This window comes from Salvelinus alpinus, chromosome 21, assembly GCF_045679555.1.
Source record: "Salvelinus alpinus chromosome 21, SLU_Salpinus.1, whole genome shotgun sequence".
Classification (NCBI taxonomy): domain Eukaryota; kingdom Metazoa; phylum Chordata; class Actinopteri; order Salmoniformes; family Salmonidae; genus Salvelinus; species Salvelinus alpinus.
In genome coordinates, this window is record NC_092106.1 from 14,257,440 (window position 1) to 14,281,764 (window position 24,325).

The 24,325-nt window shown below is 42.9% G+C and overlaps 1 protein-coding gene across 1 annotated transcript in view; it reads left to right on the plus strand.

The window, feature by feature from the left end:
• The window catches only part of LOC139548562 (PTB-containing, cubilin and LRP1-interacting protein-like), a 64,383-nt gene that overhangs the window by 12,990 nt on the left and 27,068 nt on the right, over positions 1–24,325 (plus strand). Inside the window, exon 2 of the mRNA XM_071358291.1 lies at positions 4,950–5,096. Within this exon, the coding sequence (XP_071214392.1) occupies positions 4,950–5,096 (147 nt within the window). The remainder of the gene's footprint in view (positions 1–4,949; positions 5,097–24,325) is intronic.

Sequence of the window (24,325 nt, forward strand, 5' to 3'; positions counted from 1 at the left end):
TCACAGGAGGTTAGTGGCACATTATTTGGGGAGGATGGGCTCGAGGTAACGGCTGGAGTGGAATAGGTGGAATGGTATCAAATACATCAAAGACATGGTTTGATACCATTCAATTTGCTCCATTCCAGCCATTATTATGAGCCGTCCTCCCCTCAACAGCCTCCACTGATGTGGACGTTACAGACTAGTGTTTGCAATGGTGTACATCAGTCAGTTTGTGTGTTGAATAAGGTGGTATGTGCAGTATGTATGTATGACTAGGCTTGGGCAGCATCCAGATTGACCTTCATACCGACCATATAACATCCTGGGATATTCGGTAATACCGGCACTGAACAGAAGGGCCTCTATTTTAAAACCTTGGTTACCTTTGCTTGGTAACCATCTGAGATCAGAAGCTTAGCAATGCTAAGTACATGTAAAATCCCGTAACGAATGCTAACTAAAAGCTAACGAGCGCATTGCGAACAGTTCATACAGTCTCTGACCTAAACTATTTGCAGGACAGACATCCCAGCTCATAAAGTTATAGAAGTAACGCAAAAATGCTACTCACAGTTTTCTGCGCGCACAAAACTAATTTTAAACAGCAAGGGTCTTGTTACCAAGCAAAGCTTGATTTAGCAAGAACCTAAACAAACATTTAGTTGTGAATTCCATAATTTAACTAGATCACCTGGCACATGCTGCTCAACAGTGAGTGACTCACAAGGCTCCGGTCTCTCGTTTGTTGTGCGCTTGTAAACAAACACCATGTGACTGGGACTACCGGTAAACTTCATAATAAATAATTATGTGACAGGTGAAATGAAGAACGCAATCTTCTTTATTTCCTAACGTATTGCACATGTTGACTGCAGGTATTTACTTAAAAAGTAGCTACTACACTTCAAAGAAATAGTTTCAATAGTATTGACGGCATTGGAAAACAATCCCGTGGCTGTTTCCAAATATCCCGGGAAACGGTATATACGGTATACTGCCCAAGCCTATGTATAACCCCTGTAATCAGTATCTCTGCCGTGTCAGTGGGTTGTTGTACTGTGTCTTACGCTATGATTGACCTGAGAGCCTGTCTACTCCAGCAGAAAATCTCCCTGAGGGCTGGGAGTGTACCGTACCATCTGTTACCTGTAAACTATAGACACATAATCATGCAGTCAACGCACACACACGTACGTGCACACACATGCTCGTGCGTACAGACACATATCATAGTTGACACACGCACAAACACACACACACACACACTCTCTAGAGGCCATCTAGGCCAACCTGAACACTTATTAGTGTTTGTCAATGTACATTTTGTCAGTTTCTTTCTACATCAAAACTTTTTATTTTTATTTACACTTAGGCAGCCCGGCCAAGGATTTCAATAGCAGAAAGATCCCTGTACTGTGTCTCCTCTCATCTCCCACAGAGCTATAGAATCCTCCTTCTCTCACAGGCGAATGGTCACTTCTAAATGGTGTAAAATGTCTACTACCCTCTATTTTCAAATGCTCTCTCCCAATCCATAACATTCAGCCAAAAGTTATTTGGGAAAAGTCACGTGCCTCGCTCACGCGTGAAATGTATACCAGTGTTTACAAGGAAAATGGGCTGTTACTGAGAATGTGGCGTACCTTTTAAAAACAGATGTCTAAAGAAGTCAGTGAATGGGCTAGATGATGACCAGACTGTACAGACAGAGCCTGCTGTGTCAGAGAGAGAGAGATAGATGGAGGGAGGGATGGGTAGAAAGAGAGAGAGAAGGAGAGAGTATGGAGAGAGAGAGAGTAGGGAGATGTAGAAAGAGAGAGAGAGGGGGGAGAGAGAGAGTGGAGAGAGGTAGAAAAGGAGGGTAGGAGAGTGAGAGAGGGAGAGAGAGTAGGGACAAAGAGTTAAAGAAAGATGAGAGAGAGAGAGACACAGACAGACAGACAGACAGACAGACAGACAGACAGACAGACAGACAGACAGACAGACAGACAGACAGACAGACAGACAGACAGACAGACAGACAGACAGACAGACAGACAGACAGACAACGGAAAAAGAAGGAACAGCACGTCAGAAATCAGCTCAATGTAATTGAAGAATCCATAGACTCTAACTGGGAGAATTGGAAAACACTAAACAAACAACAACACGAAGAGTGATCTATCCAAAATGGAGATGTATGGGTAAACCACTTCTCCAATCTTTTTGGCTCTATAACAAAGAACAAAGACCAAAAACATATACAGGATCAAATACAAATCTTAGAATCAACTATTAAAGACTACCAGAACCCACTGGATTCTCCAATTACCTTGAATGAGCTACAGGACAAAATAAAAACCCTCCAACCCAAAAAGGCATGTGGTGTTGATGGTATCCTTAATGAAATGATCAAATATACAGACAACAAATTCCAATTGGCTATACTAAAACTCTTTAACATCATCCTTAGCTCTGGCATCTTCCCCAATATTTGGAACCAAGGACCGATCACCCCAATCCACAACACACACATTTCTTCCCAAAGGGCCGTGGGGCGAGACAGGGATGCAGCTTAAGCCCCACCCTCTTCAACATATATATCAACGAATTGGCGCGGGCACTAAAAAAGTCTAAAAAAGTCTGCAGCACCCGGCCTCACCCTACTAGAATCTGAAGTCAAATGTCTACTGTTTGCTGATGATCTGGTGCTTCTGGTGCTTCAATCAAGGAGGACCTACAGCAGCCCCTAGATATTCTGCACAGATTCTGCCAGACCTGGGCCCTGAGAGTAAATCTCAGTAAGACCAAAATAATGGTGTTCCAAAAAAGGTCCAGTCGCCAGGACCACAAATACAAATTCCATCTAGACACCATTGCCCTAGAGCACACAAAAAACTATATATACCTTGGCCTAAACATCAGCGCCACAGGTAACTTCCACAAAGCTGTGAACGATCTGAGAGACAAGGCAAGAAGGGCATTCTATGCCATCAAAAGGAACTTAAAATTCAACATATCAATTAGGATCTGGCTAAAAATACCTGAATCTGTCATATAACCCATTGCCCTTTATGGTTGTGAGGTCTGGGGTCCGCTCACCAACCAAGATTTCACAAAATGGGACAAACACCAAATTGAGACTGCATGCAGAATTCTGTCCTGGGGCTCTGTTCACAAACACCAAACACACCACACAGAGCCCCAGGACAGCAGCACAATTAGACCCAACCAAATCATGAGAAAACAAAAAGATAATTACTTGACACATTGGAATTAACAAAAAAACTGAGCAAACTAGAATGCTATTTGGCCCTAAACAGAGAGTACATAGTGGCAGAATACCTGACCACTGTGACTGACCCAAACTTAAGGAATGCTTTGACTATGTACAGACTCAGTGAGCATAACCTTGCTATTGAGAAAGGCCACCATAGGCAGACATGGCTCTCAAGAGAAGACAGGCTATGTGCACACTGCCCACAAAATGAGGTGGAAACTGAGCTGCACTTCCTGACCTCCTGCTCAATGTATGACCATATTTGAGACACATATTTCCCTCAGATTACACAGCTCCACAAAGAATTCGAAAACAAACCCAATTTTGATAAACTCCCATATTTACTGGGTGAAATTCCACAGTGTGCCATCACAGCAGCAAGACTTGTGACCTGTTGCCACAAGAAAAGGGCAACCAGTGAAGAACAAACACCATTGTAAATACAACTCATATTTATGCTTATTTATTTTCCCTTGTGTACTTTAACCATTTGTACATTGTTACAACATTGTATATATACATAATATGCCATTTGTAATGTCTTTATTGTTTTGAAACTTCTGTATGTGTAATGTTTACTGTTAATTTTGATTGTTTATTTCACTTTTGTATATTATCTACCTCACTTGCTTAGGCAATGTTAACACATGTTTCCCATGCCAATAAAGCCCCTTGAATCGAATTGAATTGAGAGAGAACAACCAGTATTGGGGATCAATGTCTATTCCTTAGATCCAGAATCAGAAACTCCTCCTCCTCATCCCCAACCCAAATAGAATCAATCATATTTGTAACTCCTTGAGGCAATTTTTTAATCCAGAGGAATAATAAAATAATGAAAATGCAGTGAAAATATTATGAATAGAATTCCAGTTTAATTCCGCACGGTGCCTTGAGAGCCCCCCCCACCCTCCAATCCGGGCTGACCACAGGAATGTGGAGCACTGTCAGGAAGCCATAAAGTGCTGACGCGGAGGTCAGCGAGCGTTCACACACGTGGCTTTAGTTTCAAAACTGCCTCTCCTCTTCTTCTCTTTTAGTCTCTTCTTATTTTCTCCTATTTTTCTCTCCTCATCATCTTTCCTCCTTGTCTCGTTTCTGTCAAACCTCATCTTCTCTCCTCTCTTCTCCCACAGGTGGAGTTTGGGTTGTATGATGGAGATGTAGTGGGGTCTTGTAGGAGGATGAGTAGTAACTGTGGCACTTCCGGTGCTTGGTTTTAGATGGCCTGTCACAGTGGCTTTACTCTGGTTTGGGGTGAAAGTCCCTCTTCTCTTGTTCTTCAGCTGAAATGTGGACAGCAGATGAGGGACCTTCTCGCTCTCTCTCTCTATATGTGAAGTGTCCGTCAGAACAGGAGATGAGAGCCACGCCGCCTCGTCCCAAACTGGAATCTGGGGTTTCGTAAGGCCGACCAGAACCACATGTTCGCTCTGGTCTCCCACCTACAGAGCAGGGAATGGGATTGTGGAATTTCTGGGTTTCCTTGAAAAAGCCTAACAAAACCGAGCAGGCTAATTAAATCATGACTCGCACAATTTCATCAGAATAGAACGTACTAGGAATGTGGGAACTAAGAATCTTGTGGGAACTAAGAATGTTGTGGGTGGGTGGGTGGGTTGGATGGATGGAAGGATGGATGGATGGGCATATTTAATTATTTCTTGATTGGTTGATTGATTGACCATGACGTTATCTCCCTCAGCACTTCCAGACGATGCTGAAGACCAAGCTGAACGTGCTGACACTGAGGAAGGAGCCGTTGCCCACGGTGATATTCCACGAGCCGGAGGCCATCGAGTTGTGCTCTACCACGCCACTCATGAAGAAAAACACCCATAATGGCTACAAGGTACACACACACACACACACACACACATGGTTATGTGTGTTTTATTGGTGTGTATCACTGTTAAGAACAATGGGCTTGTGTTAGAACCGTAATCCTGGCACGTATCGTAGGTGTGTGTTATGGGCACGTGTCTTCTACCAATGTTGTGTGTGTGTTTGCCTAGCTGTGATTACTGTCTGATTTAGATCTTTATCCTGCGAGCTGCCTGAGTCAAAGTCTATTCTCTGTGTTCAACCTAAAACAAACAGAAACAGGCCTGCAGGTTGAAAAAACAGGTGAGACACGCTCTATTATTACAGACAACACTTCCCTGTGTGTGTGTGTGTGTGTGTGTGTTCACCCCAGCAGGGGGAACCCAGGAGACTGGGGAAGGGGCACAGGGTGTTATGTTGGTTGTAACTAAGGCAACTTAGTTGTGTGTGGGTGAGATGGTGGAAGATGTTTGGCAGGCTTGTTAAGGCTTTCACATCAGCTCATTTGGACAAGGCTTTGAATATAAATACACACCAATCCACTGGCTCACTTATGATCTATAACTCATTAAATCACAACCCACAGAACACAGACAGCCAAAAGACAACTTGACATTTCACAATGGACAATGAAGCTCTTTTCTATTTGAGTGACCAGCTATGCTATGTGCTAGTAGAAATATTAAGAGGGGTGCACATGGAGATCACATGGCTGACTGATTAGAAGAGCAGACACTATTTAGTGCAGAGGTGCTGATCTCTGTCGGGACACGACTTGTTCCAGAACACCTGTGAAAATGTTCCGCTGAAACCCAACCAGCAATCCTTTATAACTCTCTGGCAGTAGAGAAGGGAACAGTGGGGCTTTTGGTCTTTGGGTCTGGGGCTCAGCACAGCCAATGGGAAACTGACAGTCTCCATCCCAAATTGCACCCTGTTTATTATATATTGCACTACTTTTGAGGCTTTGGTCAAAAGTAGTGCACTATAAAGGGAACAGGGTGCTATTTGGGACTCACATACTGACTGGGGTTTTGGTCTCTAGCTTGTGTTGCGGTGGCAGGCTAGCCTAGCCCTGGGTGTATGTGCATGCCTGTATTTTTTCCAGACATCTGTCCTCTGCTGAATTGTGAGGTTGAAGCTGATTAGTTGAAGCTCCTCAGTGGACCTCTCTATCCAGTGTGAACTAGTAACGTCTGAAATCTGCCTGTATACTACGTCTGTAGTATACACACATGCATGCACACACACAGTCCCCCTTTTTTTCCCTCTCGCCTCAGACGTTGCTCCTTTCAAGGTAGCTGTGAGAGAGCTTGGTTTAGTTGCCATGGATACCACTACATCTATTTATAAGAGAATGCCAGCTACAAAATATTTTTTTACATTTTTTTACTTACTCACCCTGACTCTGTGCTTTTCCAGGGCTTTCAGTTTGAATAGGAAAGCAGAGGAGAGGAGAGGTGATTTCCACAGCTACAGAAGTAGGCTTTTTAGAGGGGAGGGGATTTGAATTCTAACAGTTGCATTGGATGTGTGTAAGTGTGTGTGTATGCAGTCTGGTGCACACTTGTGTGCTCACTGTGTTTGTGCATATTTGGTTATTTCAGCATTGAGTGTGTGCGTTTATATGTGTTTCAGCATGAACGTGGGTTTCAGCATGACAGTCAGCCAGTCAGTCAGTCAGTGTGTGAGATAGCTGGTCTGTCAGCGATTGCTCCAGGTTTCCCCCTCCGCTCTACCCCCTCCAAATACCCCCCCTCTTGTTTATTTTGAGATAGAGAGAAACAGTTAATAATATATATTTTTAAATCGATAGTTATATTTTTCAGCACTTTTATTTCCATGACTGATCAAAACTCATTTTCTCATGTCTCTCTCTTGTCCCTCTGCAGAAGACATATGGTGAGCAATATGTTTGGAACATTGAAACGAAATACAATCACAGTATCGAATTGCAATAAATATAGAATTGTGAGAATCGCAATACGTATCATATTGACACCTAAGTATTGTGATAATATCGTATCGCGAGGTCCCTGGCAATTCCCAGCACTAGCAACCACCCACCCACCCACCTATCCCAACCCAACCACTGCTGTCACCCTGCCAATGCTAACGGCTGCTGGGATGAAAAGCTATTTCTCACTGTTCCCCTCTCTCCTCCCCCAACCCACAGCCTCTTTCTAACTGGAGACTCTCAGTGTGTTTGAAGGGATCAGTTTGAGCAAGATGAGGCACAAAATTGCTAATCTTGATCACACAGGCCTAGTTATTTTGGCCTGAGGTCATTTGTAGATCAGTGATTCTGCACAGACACTGCCCTGCTCTCTGCTCTCCCAACCCCAGAGCCTTGGATAGGAATAAACAATATGGAGAATCTTCATCCTAGCCTGTCATGGGCGCAAGGTGAAGTTAATACCATATTGCTCATACCTGTACAATCGTCTCAGATCTCAACAAGTGCCTAGGGTGGTATGGGGTTGATTTGGGATTGGGCCTCTCTTTGCCCTACCCTGCTCTCTCTACAACCCAGATCCCAATCTCTGCCATGGAGTCCATAGCTGTGGTCAACACGCGTTCCAACCACGTTCCAACCACTCCCTCGTCACTCAGTCAACACTGGTAGGAACCACCTTGACTCAGAGCAGCTGCAGAGGGGTATTAGTCTCTTACTTACCTTCAGAGAGGAATCTAAGCTTTCACACTCTGTGTGTATGTGTGTGTGTGTGCGCGCTTTGTGGCTCTGAGATCTACTGCTCCTCCAGGTAATGAAGCAGGGAGAGGAAAAGGAAAGCTCCTTATTTCAGTGTGCTTCTGAAAAAAGATGCTGCAGCTTGGGAGGGAGCTGAGTTTTCCATTCGGTGTTCCCAGTTTTGAGACAGAACACTGACTAACCAAACAAAGAACCATACAAGCACCCCCTGTAAGTGTGGGTGACTTGGATATGATCCAGAAAGCGAGAGCTAATCGCCTGGCTCTGGCGAGAGCTAATCGCCTGGCATATCCTTGATTATATAACGACATGGCTGCGGAGGGCAGCAGTGGCACAGTGTTTCCATGGAGACAAAGCTGAGGCCACGTGTGCTCTGAGGATCTGGGTACTCTGCTGCTCGCCATCTAAAAGCTTCAACATCAGTGTTCACTCCACCGTTTCCGCTAGCATTATATTGCCCTCCCTCTCTCTACCTTGGGAACTTGTTTAATTGGTGTTTTTGACGACTTTGGTTAAAGACGCCCTGGAAAACACTGGTTCCCAGTCGCAGTGTGGTCTCTCTGACAGGATGGCATCTGTTACACCACCAGACCTTTCATCAGGCCCTCTTATCTACCCTCTACTTGTCTCAGCCTTACTGAACAGACAGTTGACTTATTTAAAAAAACGACTTTTTCTAAACATTTAGCATTCTCTCAGTGGCATATACTAATGGATGCCAAGGTTAAGCCAAAAAAGTGATATATTTCATCTGTGTTTCATCATTTTCCTTACATTTGCAAGTGGCTGAATGTATCTCACGGGAGAAAGCATCCGAGCGAGCGAAACAGCGCTCCTCTGTGTCTGTATGTGTAGCCCATGTATCTGATGCTGTCTGGCCAAAAAGAGTATGACATTGTTGCCGCCCGTAGCATTTAATTCAATAGCAACGGAAGCCAGCGAGCATTTGGCTAGCTACCTAGCTAAAATCTTCCCTTTCCTAAGTAAGCCTTGGATTTAGGGATTTGGACTTGTGGTTTTACTTAATTCTCCGTACTCACCAATGATTACAATGCTGATTCTGATCCAACCATTAATTAATACAGAGGATGGAAGTTCAATATGTAGCTAGATGTAGTAGGCTAATGTTAATTAGTTGGCTCATCGTTGCCAATGAAAGGAAGTCAGGTAGCATAGTCTTGGACAACAAAAACAAAACATGTTTTCTCTATGGCGTTCCTCTACATGTAGGTGAGGCAACATGATTTTCTACACCCCCACACACACACACACACACACACACACACACACACACACACACACACACACACACACACACACACACACACACACACACACACACACACACACACACACACACACACACACACACACACACACACACACACACACACACACACACACACACACACACACACACACACACAAATCAGTACCATGGACAGCCACATGATATTTAGCTTACGTTGATTGGACTAGGCCTAAAATGGTTTGTTTTTGGTAAGTTGTCACTGTATTAGACTAAGCGCAGGCAGCTCCTGTTTTCTTTCCGACTTGGGTAACTCACCGTGGTTCTAAATCAAATGTGGGAAACATTAACTTGCTTGGCCATGCTGTAGGTCATTCAACTGTTTGTCACATGTAATGTGCTTTGTGGACTTCAGCTGTGCTTTCCGGTTATGTGATGAAACAAAGATGTGGTTCAATTTATTCTGCCATTGCGTGACTGTCGTCTTGTTGTCTCTGCCTTATATACCATTGTGGCGTATGAACGGGTTATAGAGCAAACAACATAATTATCACAACACATAGGTTGTAATATGGCTTTTTTTCCTCAGTGATTTTACCCACGCACCACCACTACTGCATTCTCTTATTTGTTTTATGTTAACCTCCCTAGTTGGTCTTATCGTGGTCTGTCAAGTGAAAGACTGATTACCCCTGCCCCTGTGAACTCATATCCCTTCAACCCAACAAACAACCAGATCTGCTTAAACCTCAAGGTTATACTTAGATTTATATATACACTGCTCAAAAAAATAAAGGGAACACTTAAACAACACAATGTAACTCCAAGCCAATCACACTTCTGTGAAATCAAACTGTTCACTTAGGAAGCAACACTGATTGACAATAAATGTCACATGCTGTTGTGCAAATGGAATAGACAAAAGGTGGAAATTATAGGCAATTAGCAAGACACCCCCAATAAAGGAGTGGTTCTGCAGGTGGTGACCACAGACCACTTCTCAGTTCCTATGCTTCCTGGCTGATGTTTTGACCTCCAGCAGGCCACAAATGTGCATGTGTCTGCTCAAACTCTTTTGTCTATTCCATTTGCACAACAGCATGTGAAATTTATTGTCAATCAGTGTTGCTTCCTAAGTGGACAGTTTGATTTCACAGAAGTGTGATTGACTTGGAGTTACATTGTGTTGTTTAAGTGTTCCCTTTATTTTTTTGAGCAGTGTATATACATTTGTAGAACGCTGAACAAAAATATGAACGCAACATGTAAAGTGTTGGTCCCATGTTTCATGAGCTGAAATAAAGATAAGATCCCAGGAATGTTCCATATGCACAAAAAGCTTATTTCGCTCCAATTTTGTGCACACATTGGTTTATGTTAGTGAGCCTTTCTCCTTTGCAAGATAATCCATCCACCTGACAGGTGTGGCATATCAAGAAACTGATTAAACAGCATGATCATTACACAGGTGCACCTTGTGCTGGGCACCATAAAAGGCCACTCTAAAATGTGCAGTTTTATCACACAACACTGCCACTGATGTATCAAGTTTTGAGGGACCGTGAAATTGGTATGCTGACTGCAGGAATGTCCATCAGAGCTGTTGCCAGAGATTTGAATTTTCATTTCTCTACCATAAGCTGCCTCCAATGTCGTTTTAGAGAATTTGGCAGTACGTACAACCGGCCTCACAACCACAGACTATGTGTATGGCGTTGTGTGGGCGAGCGGTGTGCTGACGTTAACGTTGTGAACAGAGTGCCCCATGGTGGTGGTGGTGTTATGGTATGGGCAGGCATAAGCTACGGAAAATGAACACAATTGCATTTTATCGATGGCAAATGGAGATACCGTGACGAGATCCTGAGGCCCATTGTCGTGCCATTCATCCGCCGCCATCACCTCATGTTTCAGCATGATAATCCACAGCCCCATGTCGCAAGGATCTGTACACACTTCCTGGAAGATGAAAATGTCCCAGTTTTCCCATGGCCTGCATACTCACCAGACATGTCACCCATTGAGCATGTTTGGGATGCTCTGGATTGACGGGTACGACCACGTGTTCCAGTTCGCGCCAATATCCAGCAACTTCGCACAGCCATTGAAGAGGAGTGGGAAAACATTTTACAGGCCACAATCAAGAGCCTGATCAACTATATGAGAAGGATATGTTGTGCTGCATGAGGCAAATGGTGATCACACCTGATACTGACTGGTTTTCTGATCCATGCTCCTACCTTTTTTTATGGTATCTGTGACCAGCATATCTGTATTCCCAGTCATGTGAAATCCATATATTAGGGCCTAATGAATTTAATTAAATTGACTGATTTCCTTAAATGAACTGTAACTGAGTAAAATCTTTTAAATTGTTGCATGTTGTGTTTATATTTTTGTTCAGTATGCATTTGAATTGATTTAGTTTTGTGTAACGTTGGTCATTTTACTCTGACCAATTGGTTTCATGGACACTTAAAAAGTTTGAGAGCACATCTTCCCTGGAGTCTTTGGTTTGCTTGAGAGGATACTGGCATTCTGTTTGCAGACCCAGGGAAGGGTAGGAGTATTATTGTCTGTTTTCAGTTGTTTTGGAGAACAGGGATTTCATAACCATCTGGGTCAGTCGGGAGCTGTGCACTATGTGTGACAGAATCCCTCGAGCTCTTGGAAATTCTTCTCTGGTCCCAGTCCTGTCTCTGTATATTACATTAGCTCTATTTCACTGTGTGATTCTAAGGAAAAACACTCAAGCCAGATTATCAAGCTTTGTAGTATGTGTGTGTGTTTGACAGATAGGGAGAGAGTAAAAACAAGAGAGAAGCGAGTGTGAGATCATAGATCATGTGTCTGTCAGTGATGCTTTTGTCTCGCTTTGTACTTTGTATTCTAATGTGTGTGAGATGATGTGTGTGTTACTGGTGTCTCTTTTGTATTCTAATGTAAGTGTGTGAGATGGTGTGTGTGTGTGTGTATGTGTTTGTGTAAGTGTTTGTGTAAGGCAGATGTCTGCTTTAAATTAACTACTTTCTCTTGACGCTGACAATCTCAGCGAGGGCTTTCCTCAGATTGGTCCCTTTGATATCAAATTCACTCTAGTTTGCTTTGTGTGCCTGATTTAAAGGGATACTTATGGATTTTATCTACTTCCCCAGAGTCAGATGAACTTGTGGATACCATTTTTATGTCTCCAGTATGAAGGAAGTTAGAAGTAGTTTCGCCAGACAATGCTATCTAGCGTCAGTGCAATGACTGGAAGTCTATGGTATGCTAGCAGATACCATAGACTTCCAGTCATTGCGCTAACGCTAGTTAGCAACTTCCTTCAAACTGCATGTAGAGACATAAAAATGGTATCCACGAGTTCACCTGACTCTGGGGAATTAGATTAATGGCCTCATTGTCAAAATCCCAAAATACCCCTTTAATAAACCAATAGAAAAGTCCCATAACGTTCAAACCGGCCTATTTGGCACTCCAGGCAGACTCAAGCAAACGATCAAAGTATCTGTGAACCCAAGTCTGAACCCAAGTCTGTTTTTCCTCAACATCTCTCTTCCTGTCTCTGCTTGCATTACACAACATCACTTAACTTAATTTTAGAGAAGTGTTAGAACAAAGCACTTCTGTATTTTCGTCTTTGAAAAGAACAATGAAAATGTTGAATAGGAGAGGGGGATATAAAAACAGGAGATGTTGAAGGGCGAGTGCAGTACAACAAGCAGTTTTAGAGACAGATAGTGGATAGAATCTCACAGAAAACATCTGGTCTGGTGGCAGGAATGCTGTGGGGTTCTGGGAGTGTGAAGGACCCCATTGTGGGTGTTGAGGTGGCTCTGTGGACTCACTGGGATGTAGCCTACAGCGTCTGTTTTGTCTACACACATACACAAACCCGTTCCCAGTCTCCCGCCCACACACAAACACATACAAACAAACAGGTATTGTTCTTCAACACAAGCCAGCAAGCACATACTTAAAGACGGTACTTTGGCGACTAGTAAGTATTTTTCCAACCTCCTGCTTTGGGCTGGACGTGTCCATGTGTAGTTCATACATGCATAATCTATGAGAAGAATTACTTACCTCAATTAGCTAGCCACGAAATCCCTATTTTGAAAACAATTGTTTTCTGAAAGCTGTGCGGATCCATTTTCCCTACATTTACCAGGGGGGTAGCCCCCCAGTGGGCTAGCCCCCAGCAATTTGAGTTTCAGCCAATGAGCTTCAGCACCTCACCATTTGAGTGACAACTAGCAAGACGCACTCACAGTAGAGCGAGATAGCAATGACGTGGTGCACATATCTGCACATTTGTGATGTAAGTCGCAATTTTCAGGGACCACTTTTGGCTCGTGGAGCTACTTTCAGAACTACTGTCTAAAATGTATACAAAAGCACCGGAGAATATCTTTAAACAAACTCCCACACTTTGACGTGCAGCTCTGTCCTGAGCCAGCTGTACTGGGCTGATTCAATAAGCAGAGAAGAATGTTAACAACCGCCTCAGGATTGCAGAATTCTCAAGGAGTTATTTGGTAGTAATGTTATGTTAGGGAGGCCTACAGAGAGGGACCTCAGTAGAGACAATGGGAAAATACCAAATACCCACCTATTCCTTAAATGCAGTGCCTTTGGAAAGTATTCAGCCTAGAGGTCGACCCATTATGATTTTTCAATACCGATACCAATTATTGGAGGACCAAAAAATACAGATGAATCGGTATTGACTTTTTTTGGTCCTCCAATAATCAATATATATATATATAATGACAATTACAACAATACTGAATGAACAATGAACACTTTTATTTTAACTTAATATAATACATAAATAAAATCTTTTTAGTCTCAAATAAATTATGAAACATGCTCAATTTAGTTAAAAAAATGCAAAAACACAGTTTTGGAGAAGAAAGTAAAAGTGCAATATGTGCCATGTAAAAAAGCTAACGTTTAAGTTCCTTGCTCAGAACATGAGAACATATGAAAGCTGGTGGTTCAATATTCCCAGTTATTCAATATTCCCAGTTAAGAAGTTTTCGGTTGTAGTTATTATAGGAATTATGACGCGTTGACTATTTCTCTCTATACCATTTGTATTTCATATACCTTTGACTATTGGATGTTCTAATAGGCACTTTAGTATTGCCCGCCTAATCTCAGGAGTTGATAGGCTTGAAGTCATAAACAGCGCTGTGTGTCAAGCATTGCTAAGAGCTGCTGGCAAACGCAGTAAAGTTTGAATGAATGCTTACGAGCCTGCTGCCGCCTACCACCGCTCAGTCAGACTGCTCTATCAAATATCAAATCATAGACCTAATTATAATATAATAAACACAGAAATATGAGCCTTAGGTCATTAATATGGTCAAACCCGGAAACTATAATTTCGAAAACAAAATGTTTATTCTTTCAGTGAAATACAGAACCGTTCTGTATTTTATCGAACGGGTGGCAACCTTAAGTCTAAATATTGCTGTTACATTGCACAACTTTCAATGTTATGTCATAACTATGTAAAATTCTGGCAAATTAGTTCGCAACGAGCCAGGCGGCCCAAACTGTTGCATATACCCTGACTCTGCATGCAATGAACGCAAGAGAAGTGACACAATTTTCCTAGTTAATATTGCCTGCTAACATTAATTTATTTTAACTAAATATGCAGGTAAAAAAATATATACTTCTGTTGATTGATTTTAAGAAAGACATTGATGTTTATGGTTAGGTACATTTGTGCAACGATTGTGCTTTTTTCGCGAATGCGCTTTTGTTAAATCATCCCCCGTTTGGCGAAGTAGGTTGTGATTCGATGATAAATTAACAGGCAGCGCATTGATTATATGCAATGCAGGACAAGCTAGTTAACCTAGTAATATCATCAACCATGTGTAGTTAACTAGTGATTATGTGAAGATTGATTGTTTTTTTATAAGATAAGTTTAATTCTAGCTAGCAACTTGTCTTGGCTCCTTGCAGCCACAAGGTCCTTTTGATGCTGCACTTGCATAACAGGTGGTCAGCCTGCCACGTAGTTTCCTCGTGGAATGCAATTTAACCGGCCATAATTGGCGTCCAAAAATGCCGATTACCGATTGTTATGAAAACTTGAAATCGGCCCTAATTAATCGGCCATTCCGATTAATCGGTCGACCTCTAATTCAGACCCCTTGACTTTTCCCACATTTTGTTAGGTTACAGCCTTATTCTAGAATAGATTTTTTTTAACTCATCAAATCTACTCACAATACCCACAATGACAAAGCAAAAACAGTTTTTTTGGAATATTTTATTTTTGCATTTTCCAATTAACAACATTCAAGACAAACGTGAAAAGATATTAGACAACAATAGGACAAAGTGACAGTAACAGATGAGCGTAACAAAGAAAGTAAAAATCAAACAAATTATAATTATATATACAAACAAACATACAATAAAAAAAGATTATAGTGAGACATTGGATCATATGGTCACCTGCCGTAGGCTACATATTATACATTACGTGTGAAACATTATATAAGGATAATATAGAGATTCATTCAATGTGATGTGGGGGGAGATTCTCCATATAGTCAATAAAAGGTTGCCAAATTCTGTAAAATGTGTTTAACTTATTCCTCAAGCGGTAAGTGATTTTCTCCAGTGGGATACAACTATTAACTTCTGATAGCCACATTGCAACTGGCAGGGGGGAATCCAATTTCCATTACAAGGCAATACATTTCTTGGCAATCGCTAGCAATATTTCTGTTAGCTTTATAGTATGGCTTTGCCTAAGATTGGTGTTAGTAAGGTTGCCCAGTAGACAGACCTCCGGGTCTAAAGGGAATGCAACCCCATGAATTGAGGATATGGTATCGCATACCCCCTGCCAGAAACCGTGTAGTTTTGAACACTGCCAAGTGGAATGGAGGAATGTTCCTTCATCTGAGCCACATCTAAAACATAGGGAGGAGATATCAGGGTTGAACTTGTGCAGTCTAGATGGCGTGATATAGAGCTGATGGAGGAAATTAAACTGGATCAGTCTGTATCTGGAGTTCAGTGTGGATGTAACACCATTCCTGCATAGGTCACTCCATAGACCCTCATCAAGATCAATACCCAGATCTTTTTCCCATCTAAGTCGGGGTTTATCTAGTCCAGGCAGTGTTAGTCCTGACATAAGAGCATCGTAAACACGGGAAATGGTCTTGAACAGTGGTTGGTCTGCGTGGCAGAGTTGTTCAATAGGTGACATCTTAGGTAGGTTCCATTGTCCCTTGAGAGACACCCTAATAAAGTTTCGTAGTTGTAGGTAGCTAAAGAAGTCCCTGTTAGGCAAGTGGTATTTCTGTTTCAGCTGATCAAAAGACATAAGAACTCCCTCCTCGTAACAATGTTCCAGAAGAGTGATCCCCTTATCAGACCATGGTCTAAAGTTACTATTCTGGAAAAACATAGGAATCAATCTATTGTTCCATAAAGGGGTTTTAGGGGAAAGGAATCGCCCTCGTCCGAACAGCTCTTGCAGTTTGCACCATGTCAGGACAGAATGTATGATTAAAGGGTTGTCTGTGATGGTTTTTATAGATTTTCTGTCCCATTTGTAAAACAATTCTGCCCCAGTGTCATCGTTTACCTCAAGCTTTTCAATGTTCAACCATGAGGGAGAGGGACCCTTATCAAACCTCTGAGCCAGAAACCTAGACTGTGCTGCCCAGTAGTACATTCTAAAATTGGGGAGGTTTAAGCCTCCTTGACTGTAATCCAGGGTCAGTTTATCCAGGCCAACCATAGGGGTTTTGCCGTGCCAGATAAACCGTCTGGTCATCTTGTCGAGAGAGGAAAAGAATGCTGCGGGGACAGGGATAGGGAGAGATTGAAACAGATATAGAAATCTGGGCAGGACATTCATTTTAATTACATTGATTCTACCCAGTAGAGTGAGAGGTAAGTCCATCCATTTACAAAGGTCACCCTCCACCTTTTGTAACAAACTGGCCAGATTGAGTTTATAGAGGTTGTTCAGGTTACCATCCACCATTATGCCCAAATATGTGAAGCCCATAGGCGACCATCTAAAAGGAAACTTGTGCTTGATGGTATGATGGTCAAAGACAGACAACGGTAAGATTTCGCTTTTATCTAAATTGACCTTATATCCAGAGAAAGAACTATAACACTGTAGTAGGATCTGCAAGTGAGAGAGGGAGTGTTCTGGGTTTGTTAGAAATAAGATAAGGTCGTCCGCAAAGAGTGATAATTTATGGGTATGGGGGCTCACCTCAAAGCCATGTATGTCAGGGCACGTTCTAATAGCCTCAGCCAACGGTTCGATGGCGAGGGCAAAGAGGTGGGGGCTAATTGGGCAACCTTGTCTGTTCCCCCTATAGAGAGGGAAAGAGGAGGAAGTAATCCCATTGGTAGCAATCCTAGCTTTAGGAGATTTGTAGAGTGATTTTATCAAATTTACAAACACGGTGCCTAAACCAAACTTTTCCAAGACGCGAAAGAGGTATGGCCATTCAACCCTATCAAAGGCCTTTTCAGCATCGAGGGAGACTGCGACACTAGGTATTTTGTTTTTGTTAGCAAGGTGAATTATATCAAAGAACCTTCTGAGATTATTGGAGGACAATCTATTAATTATGAAGCCAGTCTGATCTGGGTTGACCAACAGGGGAAGACATGACTCCAGTCTCTTAGATAGCATCTTGGTGACCAGTTTACAATCTGTGTTAAGGAGAGAGATTGGTCTATATGAGGCGCACTTTAGTGGATTTTTCCCTTTCTTGTGGATTACAGTAATCACTGCTTGAGAGAAAGACTCTGGAAAGTAGTTGTCTTCCCTGGCTTTTTTAAGTACCTCCATAAGGTAGGGGACCAACAGCTCCCTAAATTCTTTATAGAACTCTGGAGGGAAGCCGTCCTCCCCAGGAGATTTATTAGAAGGTAAGGATTTAATGGCCTCCAACAATTCAGGAACTGAGAAGTGTTCACTCAGGCGCTCGCTGTCTTCCCCTGACAGGCATGGGAGGTTGAGAGAGGAGAGAAAGGAGTCGATCTCTGATAGATCATCGCTTGATTGGGAAGTGTAGAGGTCTTCATAGTATTTCTTAAAAGTATTATTAATTTCAGTAGGGTCGAAAGATATCTCATTAGTAAGAGTTTCTATAGCATTAATTGTCCTCTTACTTTCCTCTGCTTTCAGTTGCCATGCCAATACTTTCTCCAAGCTCGTAATAACGCTGTTTTGATTTAGTGATGGCCCTCTCAGCTTGATATGTGTTCAGAATATTATATTTCAGTTTTTTATTTACCAAAAGCCTGTATAGATCTTTAGTCGGGCCTCTTTGGTAGGTTTTCTCTAGCTCTGAGATTTCAGATTCAAGGGCACTCAGTTCCGCACCGTGTTTTCTCTTCAGCCCTTTAGTATAGGAAATGATCTGTCCCCTCAGATAGGCCTTCAATGTGTCCCAAAGAATGAAACTGTCAGGAGCGGAGGGTTTGTTTGTCAAAGTGAAAATATTGATCTGCTCTTTGATGAATGCACAAAATTCAGGTTGCTTTAGGAGTGTAGAATTTAGTCTCCATCTATATGCTCCATTTACCTTGGTAGGAATGGAGATTGATAATACCAGGGGAGAATTTTTTTTTTTTTTTGGGTCACTATATCTATTTTGCCAATTTGGATTGATCCCCTCTACCACACGGAACCCCACTAACCTACCGACGGAAACGCACGAGACATCTACAAATAGACTTCCATACTATGCTATCTTGCTACCGATAGCCATCTACCCGGCCAGCTGTCTGGATCGCCGTGACCCCAACCAACCTCTACTCACTGGACCCTTATTGATCACTCGATTAAGCATGCCTCTCCTTAATGTAAATATGCCTTGTCCATTGCTGTTCTGGTTAGTGTTTATTGGCTTATTTCACTGTAGAGCCTCTAGCCCTGACCACTATACCATATCCAACCTCACAGTTCCACCACCCACATATGCGATGACATCACCTGGTTTCAATGATGTTTCTAGAGACAATATCTCTCTCATCATCACTCAATACCTAGGTTTACCTCCACTGTATTCACATCCTACCATACCTTTGTCTGTACATTATTCCTTTAAGCTATTTTATCGCCCCCAGAAACTTCCTTTTACTCTCTGCTCTAGAAGTTCTAGACGACCAATTCTCATAGCTTTTAGCCGTACCCTTATCCTACTCCTCCTCTGTTCCTCTGGTGATGTAGAGGTGAATCCAGGCCCTGCAGTACCTAGCTCCACTCCTATTCCCCAGGCGCTCTCTTTTGATGACTTCTGTAACCGTAATAGCCTTGGCTTCATGCATGTTAACATTAGAAGCCTCCTCCCTAAGTTTGTTTTGTTCACTGCTTTAGCACACTCTGCCAACCCGGATGTTTTAGCCGTGTCTGAATCCTGGCTTAGAAAGACCACCAAAAATTCTGACATTTTCATCCCCAACTACAAGATTTTCAGACAAGATAGAACGGCCAAAGGGGGCGGTGTTGCAATCTATTGCAAAGATTGCCTGCAGAGTTCTGTTTTACTATCCAGGTCTGTTCCCAAACAATTTGAACTTCTACTTTTAAAAATCCACCTCTCTAAAAACAAGTCTCTCACCGTTGCCGCCTGCTATAGACCACCCTCTGCCCCCAGCTGTGCTCTGGACACTATATGTGAACTGATTGCCCCCCATCTATCTTCAGAGCTCGTGCTGCTAGGCGACCTAAATTTTAACATGCTTAACACCCCAGCCACCCTACAATCTAAGCTTGATGCCCTCAATCTCACACAAATTATCAATGAACCTACCAGGTACCACCCCAATTCCGTAAACACGGGTACCCTCATAGATATCATCCTAACAAACTTGCCCTCCAAATACACCTCTGCTGTTTTCAACCAAGATCTCAGCGATCACTGCCTCATTGCCTGCATCCGTAATGGGTCAGCGGTCAAACGACCTCCACTCATCACTGTCAAACGCTCCCTGAAACACTTCAGCGAGCAGGCCTTTCTAATCGACCTGGCCGAGGTATCCTGGAAGGATATTGATCTCATCCCGTCAGTAGAGGATGCCTGGACATTTTTTAAAAATGCCTTCCTCACCATCTTGAATAAGCATGCCCCATTCAAGAAATTTAGAACCAGGAACAGATATAGCCCTTGGTTCTCTCCTGACCTGACTGCCCTTAACCAACAGAAAAACATCCTATGGCGTTCTGCATTAGCATCGAACAGCCCCCGTGATATGCAACTTTTCAGGGAAGCTAGAAACCAGTATACACAGGCAGTTAGAAAAGCCAAGGCTAGCTTTTTCAAGCAGAAATTTGCTTCCTGCAACACAAATTCAAAAAAGTTCTGGGACACTGTAAAGTCCATGGAGAATAAGAACACCTCCTCCCAGCTTCCAACTGCTCTGAAGATAGGAAACACTGTCACCACCGACAAATCCACTATAATTGAGAATTTCAATAAGCATTTTTCTACGGCTGGCCATGCTTTCCACCTGGCTACCCCTACCCCGGACAACAGCACTGCCCTCCCCTCTGCTACTCGCCCAAGCCTTCCCCATTTCTCTTTCTCCCAAATACAGTCAGCTGATGTTCTAAAAGAGCTGCAAAATCTGGACCCTTACAAATCAGCCGGGCTAGATAATCTGGACCCTTTCTTTCTAAAACTATCTGCTGAAATTGTTGCCACCCCTATTACTAGCCTTTTCAACCTCTCTTTCGTGTCGTCTGAGATTCCCAAAGATTGGAAAGCAGCTGCGGTTATCCCCCTCTTCAAAGGGGGGGACACTCTTGACCCTAACAGCTACAGACCTATATCTATCCTACCCTGCCTTTCTAAGGTCTTCGAAAGCCAAGTCAACAAACAGATTACCGACCATTTCGAATCCCACCATACCTTCTCCGCTATGCAATCTGGTTTCAGAGCTGGTCATGGGTGCACCTCAGCCACGCTCAAGGTCATAAACGATATCTTAACCGCCATCGATAGGAAACAATACTGTGCAGCCGTATTCATTGACCTGGCCAAGGCTTTTGACTCTGTCAATCACCACATCCTCATCGGCAGACTCGACAGCCTTGGTTTCTCTAATGATTGCCTCGCCTGGTTCACCAACTACTTCTCTGATCGAGTTCAGTGTGTCAAATCGGAGGGTCTGTTGTCCGGGCCTCTGGCAGTCTCCATGGGGGTGCCACAGGGTTCAATTCTTGGACCGACTCTCTTCTCTGTATACATCAATGATGTCGCTCTTGCTGCTGGTGATTCTCTGATCCACCTCTACGCAGACGACACTATTCTGTATACTTCTGGCCCTTCTTTTGACACTGTGTTAACAACCCTCCAGGCGAGCTTCAATGCCATACAACTCTCCTTCCGTGGCCTCCAATTGCTCTTAAATACAAGTAAAACTAAATGCATGCTCTTCAACCGATCGCTGCCTGCACCTGCCCGCCTGTCCAACATCACTACTCTGGACGGCTCTGACCTAGAATATGTGGACAACTACAAATACCTAGGTGTCTGGTTAGACTGTAAACTCTCCTTCCAGACTCACATCAAACATCTCCAATCCAAAGTTAAATCTAGAATTGGCTTCCTATTCCGCAACAAAGCATCCTTCACTCATGCTGCCAAACATACCCTTGTAAAACTGACCATCCTACCAATCCTCGACTTCGGTGATGTCATTTACAAAATAGCCTCCAAAACCCTACTCAATAAATTGGATGCAGTCTATCACAGTGCCATCCGTTTTGTCACCAAAGCCCCATATACTACCCACCACTGCGACCTGTACACTCTCGTTGGCTGGCCCTCGCTTCATACTCGTCGCCAAACCCACTGGTTCCAGGTCATCTACAAGACCCTGCTAGGTAAAGTCCCCCCTTATCTCAGCTCGCTGGTCACCATAGCAACACCTACCTGTAGCACGCGCTCCAGCAGGTTTATCTCTCTGGTCACCCCCAAAACCAATTCTTCCTTTGGCCGCCTCTCCTTCCAGTTCTCTGCTGCCAATGACTGGAACGAACTACAAAAATCTCTGAAACTGGAAACACTTATCTCCCTCACTAGCTTTAAGCACCAGCTGTCAGAGCAGCTCATAGATTACTGCACCTGTACATAGCCCATCTATAATTTAGCCCAAACAACTACCTCTTTACCTACTGTATTTATTTATTTATTTTGCTCCTTTGCACCCCATTATTTCTGTCTCTACTTTGCGCTTTCTTCTACTGCAAACCAACCATTCCAGTGTTTTAAGTTTTATTTTACTTGCTGTGTTGTATTTACTTCGCCACCATGGCCTTTTTATATTTTTATTTATTTATACATATATTTGTTTGCCTTCACCTCCCTTATCTCACCTCACTTGCTCACATTGTATATAGACTTATTTTTTTTTTCACTGTATCATTGACTATATGTTTGTTTTACTCCATGTGTAACTATGTGTTGTTGTATGTGTCGAACTGCTTTGCTTTATCTTGGCCAGGTCGCAATTGTAAATGAGAACGTGTTCTCAATTTGCCTACCTGGTTAAATAAAGGTTAAATAAAAATAAAAAAACGACATCTAACACTCTATGAAACAGTTGTGTCGATATTAAAAAGTTATCTATGCGTGTGTGTGTCTTGTGTGGGTGTGAATAAAAAGAGTAGTCCCTATCCTGTGGGTGCAACTGTCTCCAGATGTCTAGTAAATTGAGATCTTTCATGAATGACATGGTGAGCTTGCTGGCTTTGGTAAGAAGTGAGGGTTTATCAGAGGACCTATCAAGAACTGTATCTAAACAAAAATTAAAATCTCCTCCAACCAGTAACCATCCTGGTGGTGCTTGAGCAACCTGAAGGAAGACATTCTGAATAAACATATGGTCATCGAAGTTAGGAGCATAGATATTCAATAGGGTCCAAGACTCTGAAAACATATGCCCCTGCACCAAAACAAACCTGCCAGAGGGATCAGAGATGGTGTTGTTGACGCAGAAGGGGATGTGTCTACTTATCAAAATTGCAGTTCCTCTTGCTTTGGAGTTAAAAGAGGACGCAAAAACTTGTCCTACCCATTCCCTCTTCAATTTCTTGTGTTCACTGGCTGTGAGATGTGTTTCTTGTAAAAACACAATGTCATCCTTTAATTTCTTAAGGTATGTATAGACTCTCTTCCTTTTAATCGGGCTGTTAAGACCTTTTACGTTGAATGTGACATATTTTAGTGGATTAAGCATAGTTGGGTTTCAAATATGTAACTGAATGGAAATCTATCATATGTAGATAGTTAGGAAATGTTTCAACTTTGGTTTGAACACAGAAGTGACCTATGTGTCTCTTTAGGAAGGAAACAATAAACATAGAAAAAAGGGGGAAAAAATAAAGAATCCCACCCACCCCGATTGTTAGACTAAAACCACAATCCTAACAATCAAACATGAATACACTTGTAGAGATACGTTGCTGCTCGCTTTCCATCTTGCTCTTACTAGCTAAACCTTGGCGTAAACTAAAACCTGCGAGCTCTCTAAATTGAAAACAAACGTTGTGAATAGACATTTATGGCTGAATATTTACTGCCCACGGTAAGGGCTGCTTGAGTCTCTTTTCGGAAGATTAACATAAATGAGGGGGAAAGCAGTGGGCCTAAACCCACTTATTTGCTTCGCCCAGTGATATGGACTAAACCAAAATATACTCTCCTGTAAATGTAATAGAACTCACCCCGGAAAGATACGGTTAGTTGAAAATGTACAAATCAATTATAGCGACCGGAGGATATCAGCGGTTCAGTCCGGATAAGAGAAAACAAACAAACTGCATCTTATCCCCCAAAGAGACCGTCCTGGCTCAGACGTTGCTCAGTTCTTTGAGAAAGGTGTACACTTCTCCCGGTGTGTTGAAGAGATGGCTTCGGCCTTTGTACTGAACTTTCATCCGCGCAGGGTGGATGAGGTAGCCGATGATGTTCTTCTCCTTCAGTGCTTTGGCGGCAGGTCTGAACTGCTTGCGACGTCTTGCGAGATCCGCGCTCATATCCGGGAAAAGGCTGACCCTCTTGCCATCAATGGTTATGTCCCCTTTGGCTCTTGCGAGTTGCAGTACCTTCTCTCTGTCTTGGAAACGGAGGAACCTGATCAGGACGGCCCGTGGGGGCTCATCTGGCCGGGGTTTCGGCGCTGATGTTCTGTGGGCGCGTTTGATTTCCAGTGGCTTGGTGAAGTTGATTGTGCCTAGGACATCCGGGATCCATTGAGTGAAGAAACGGACCGG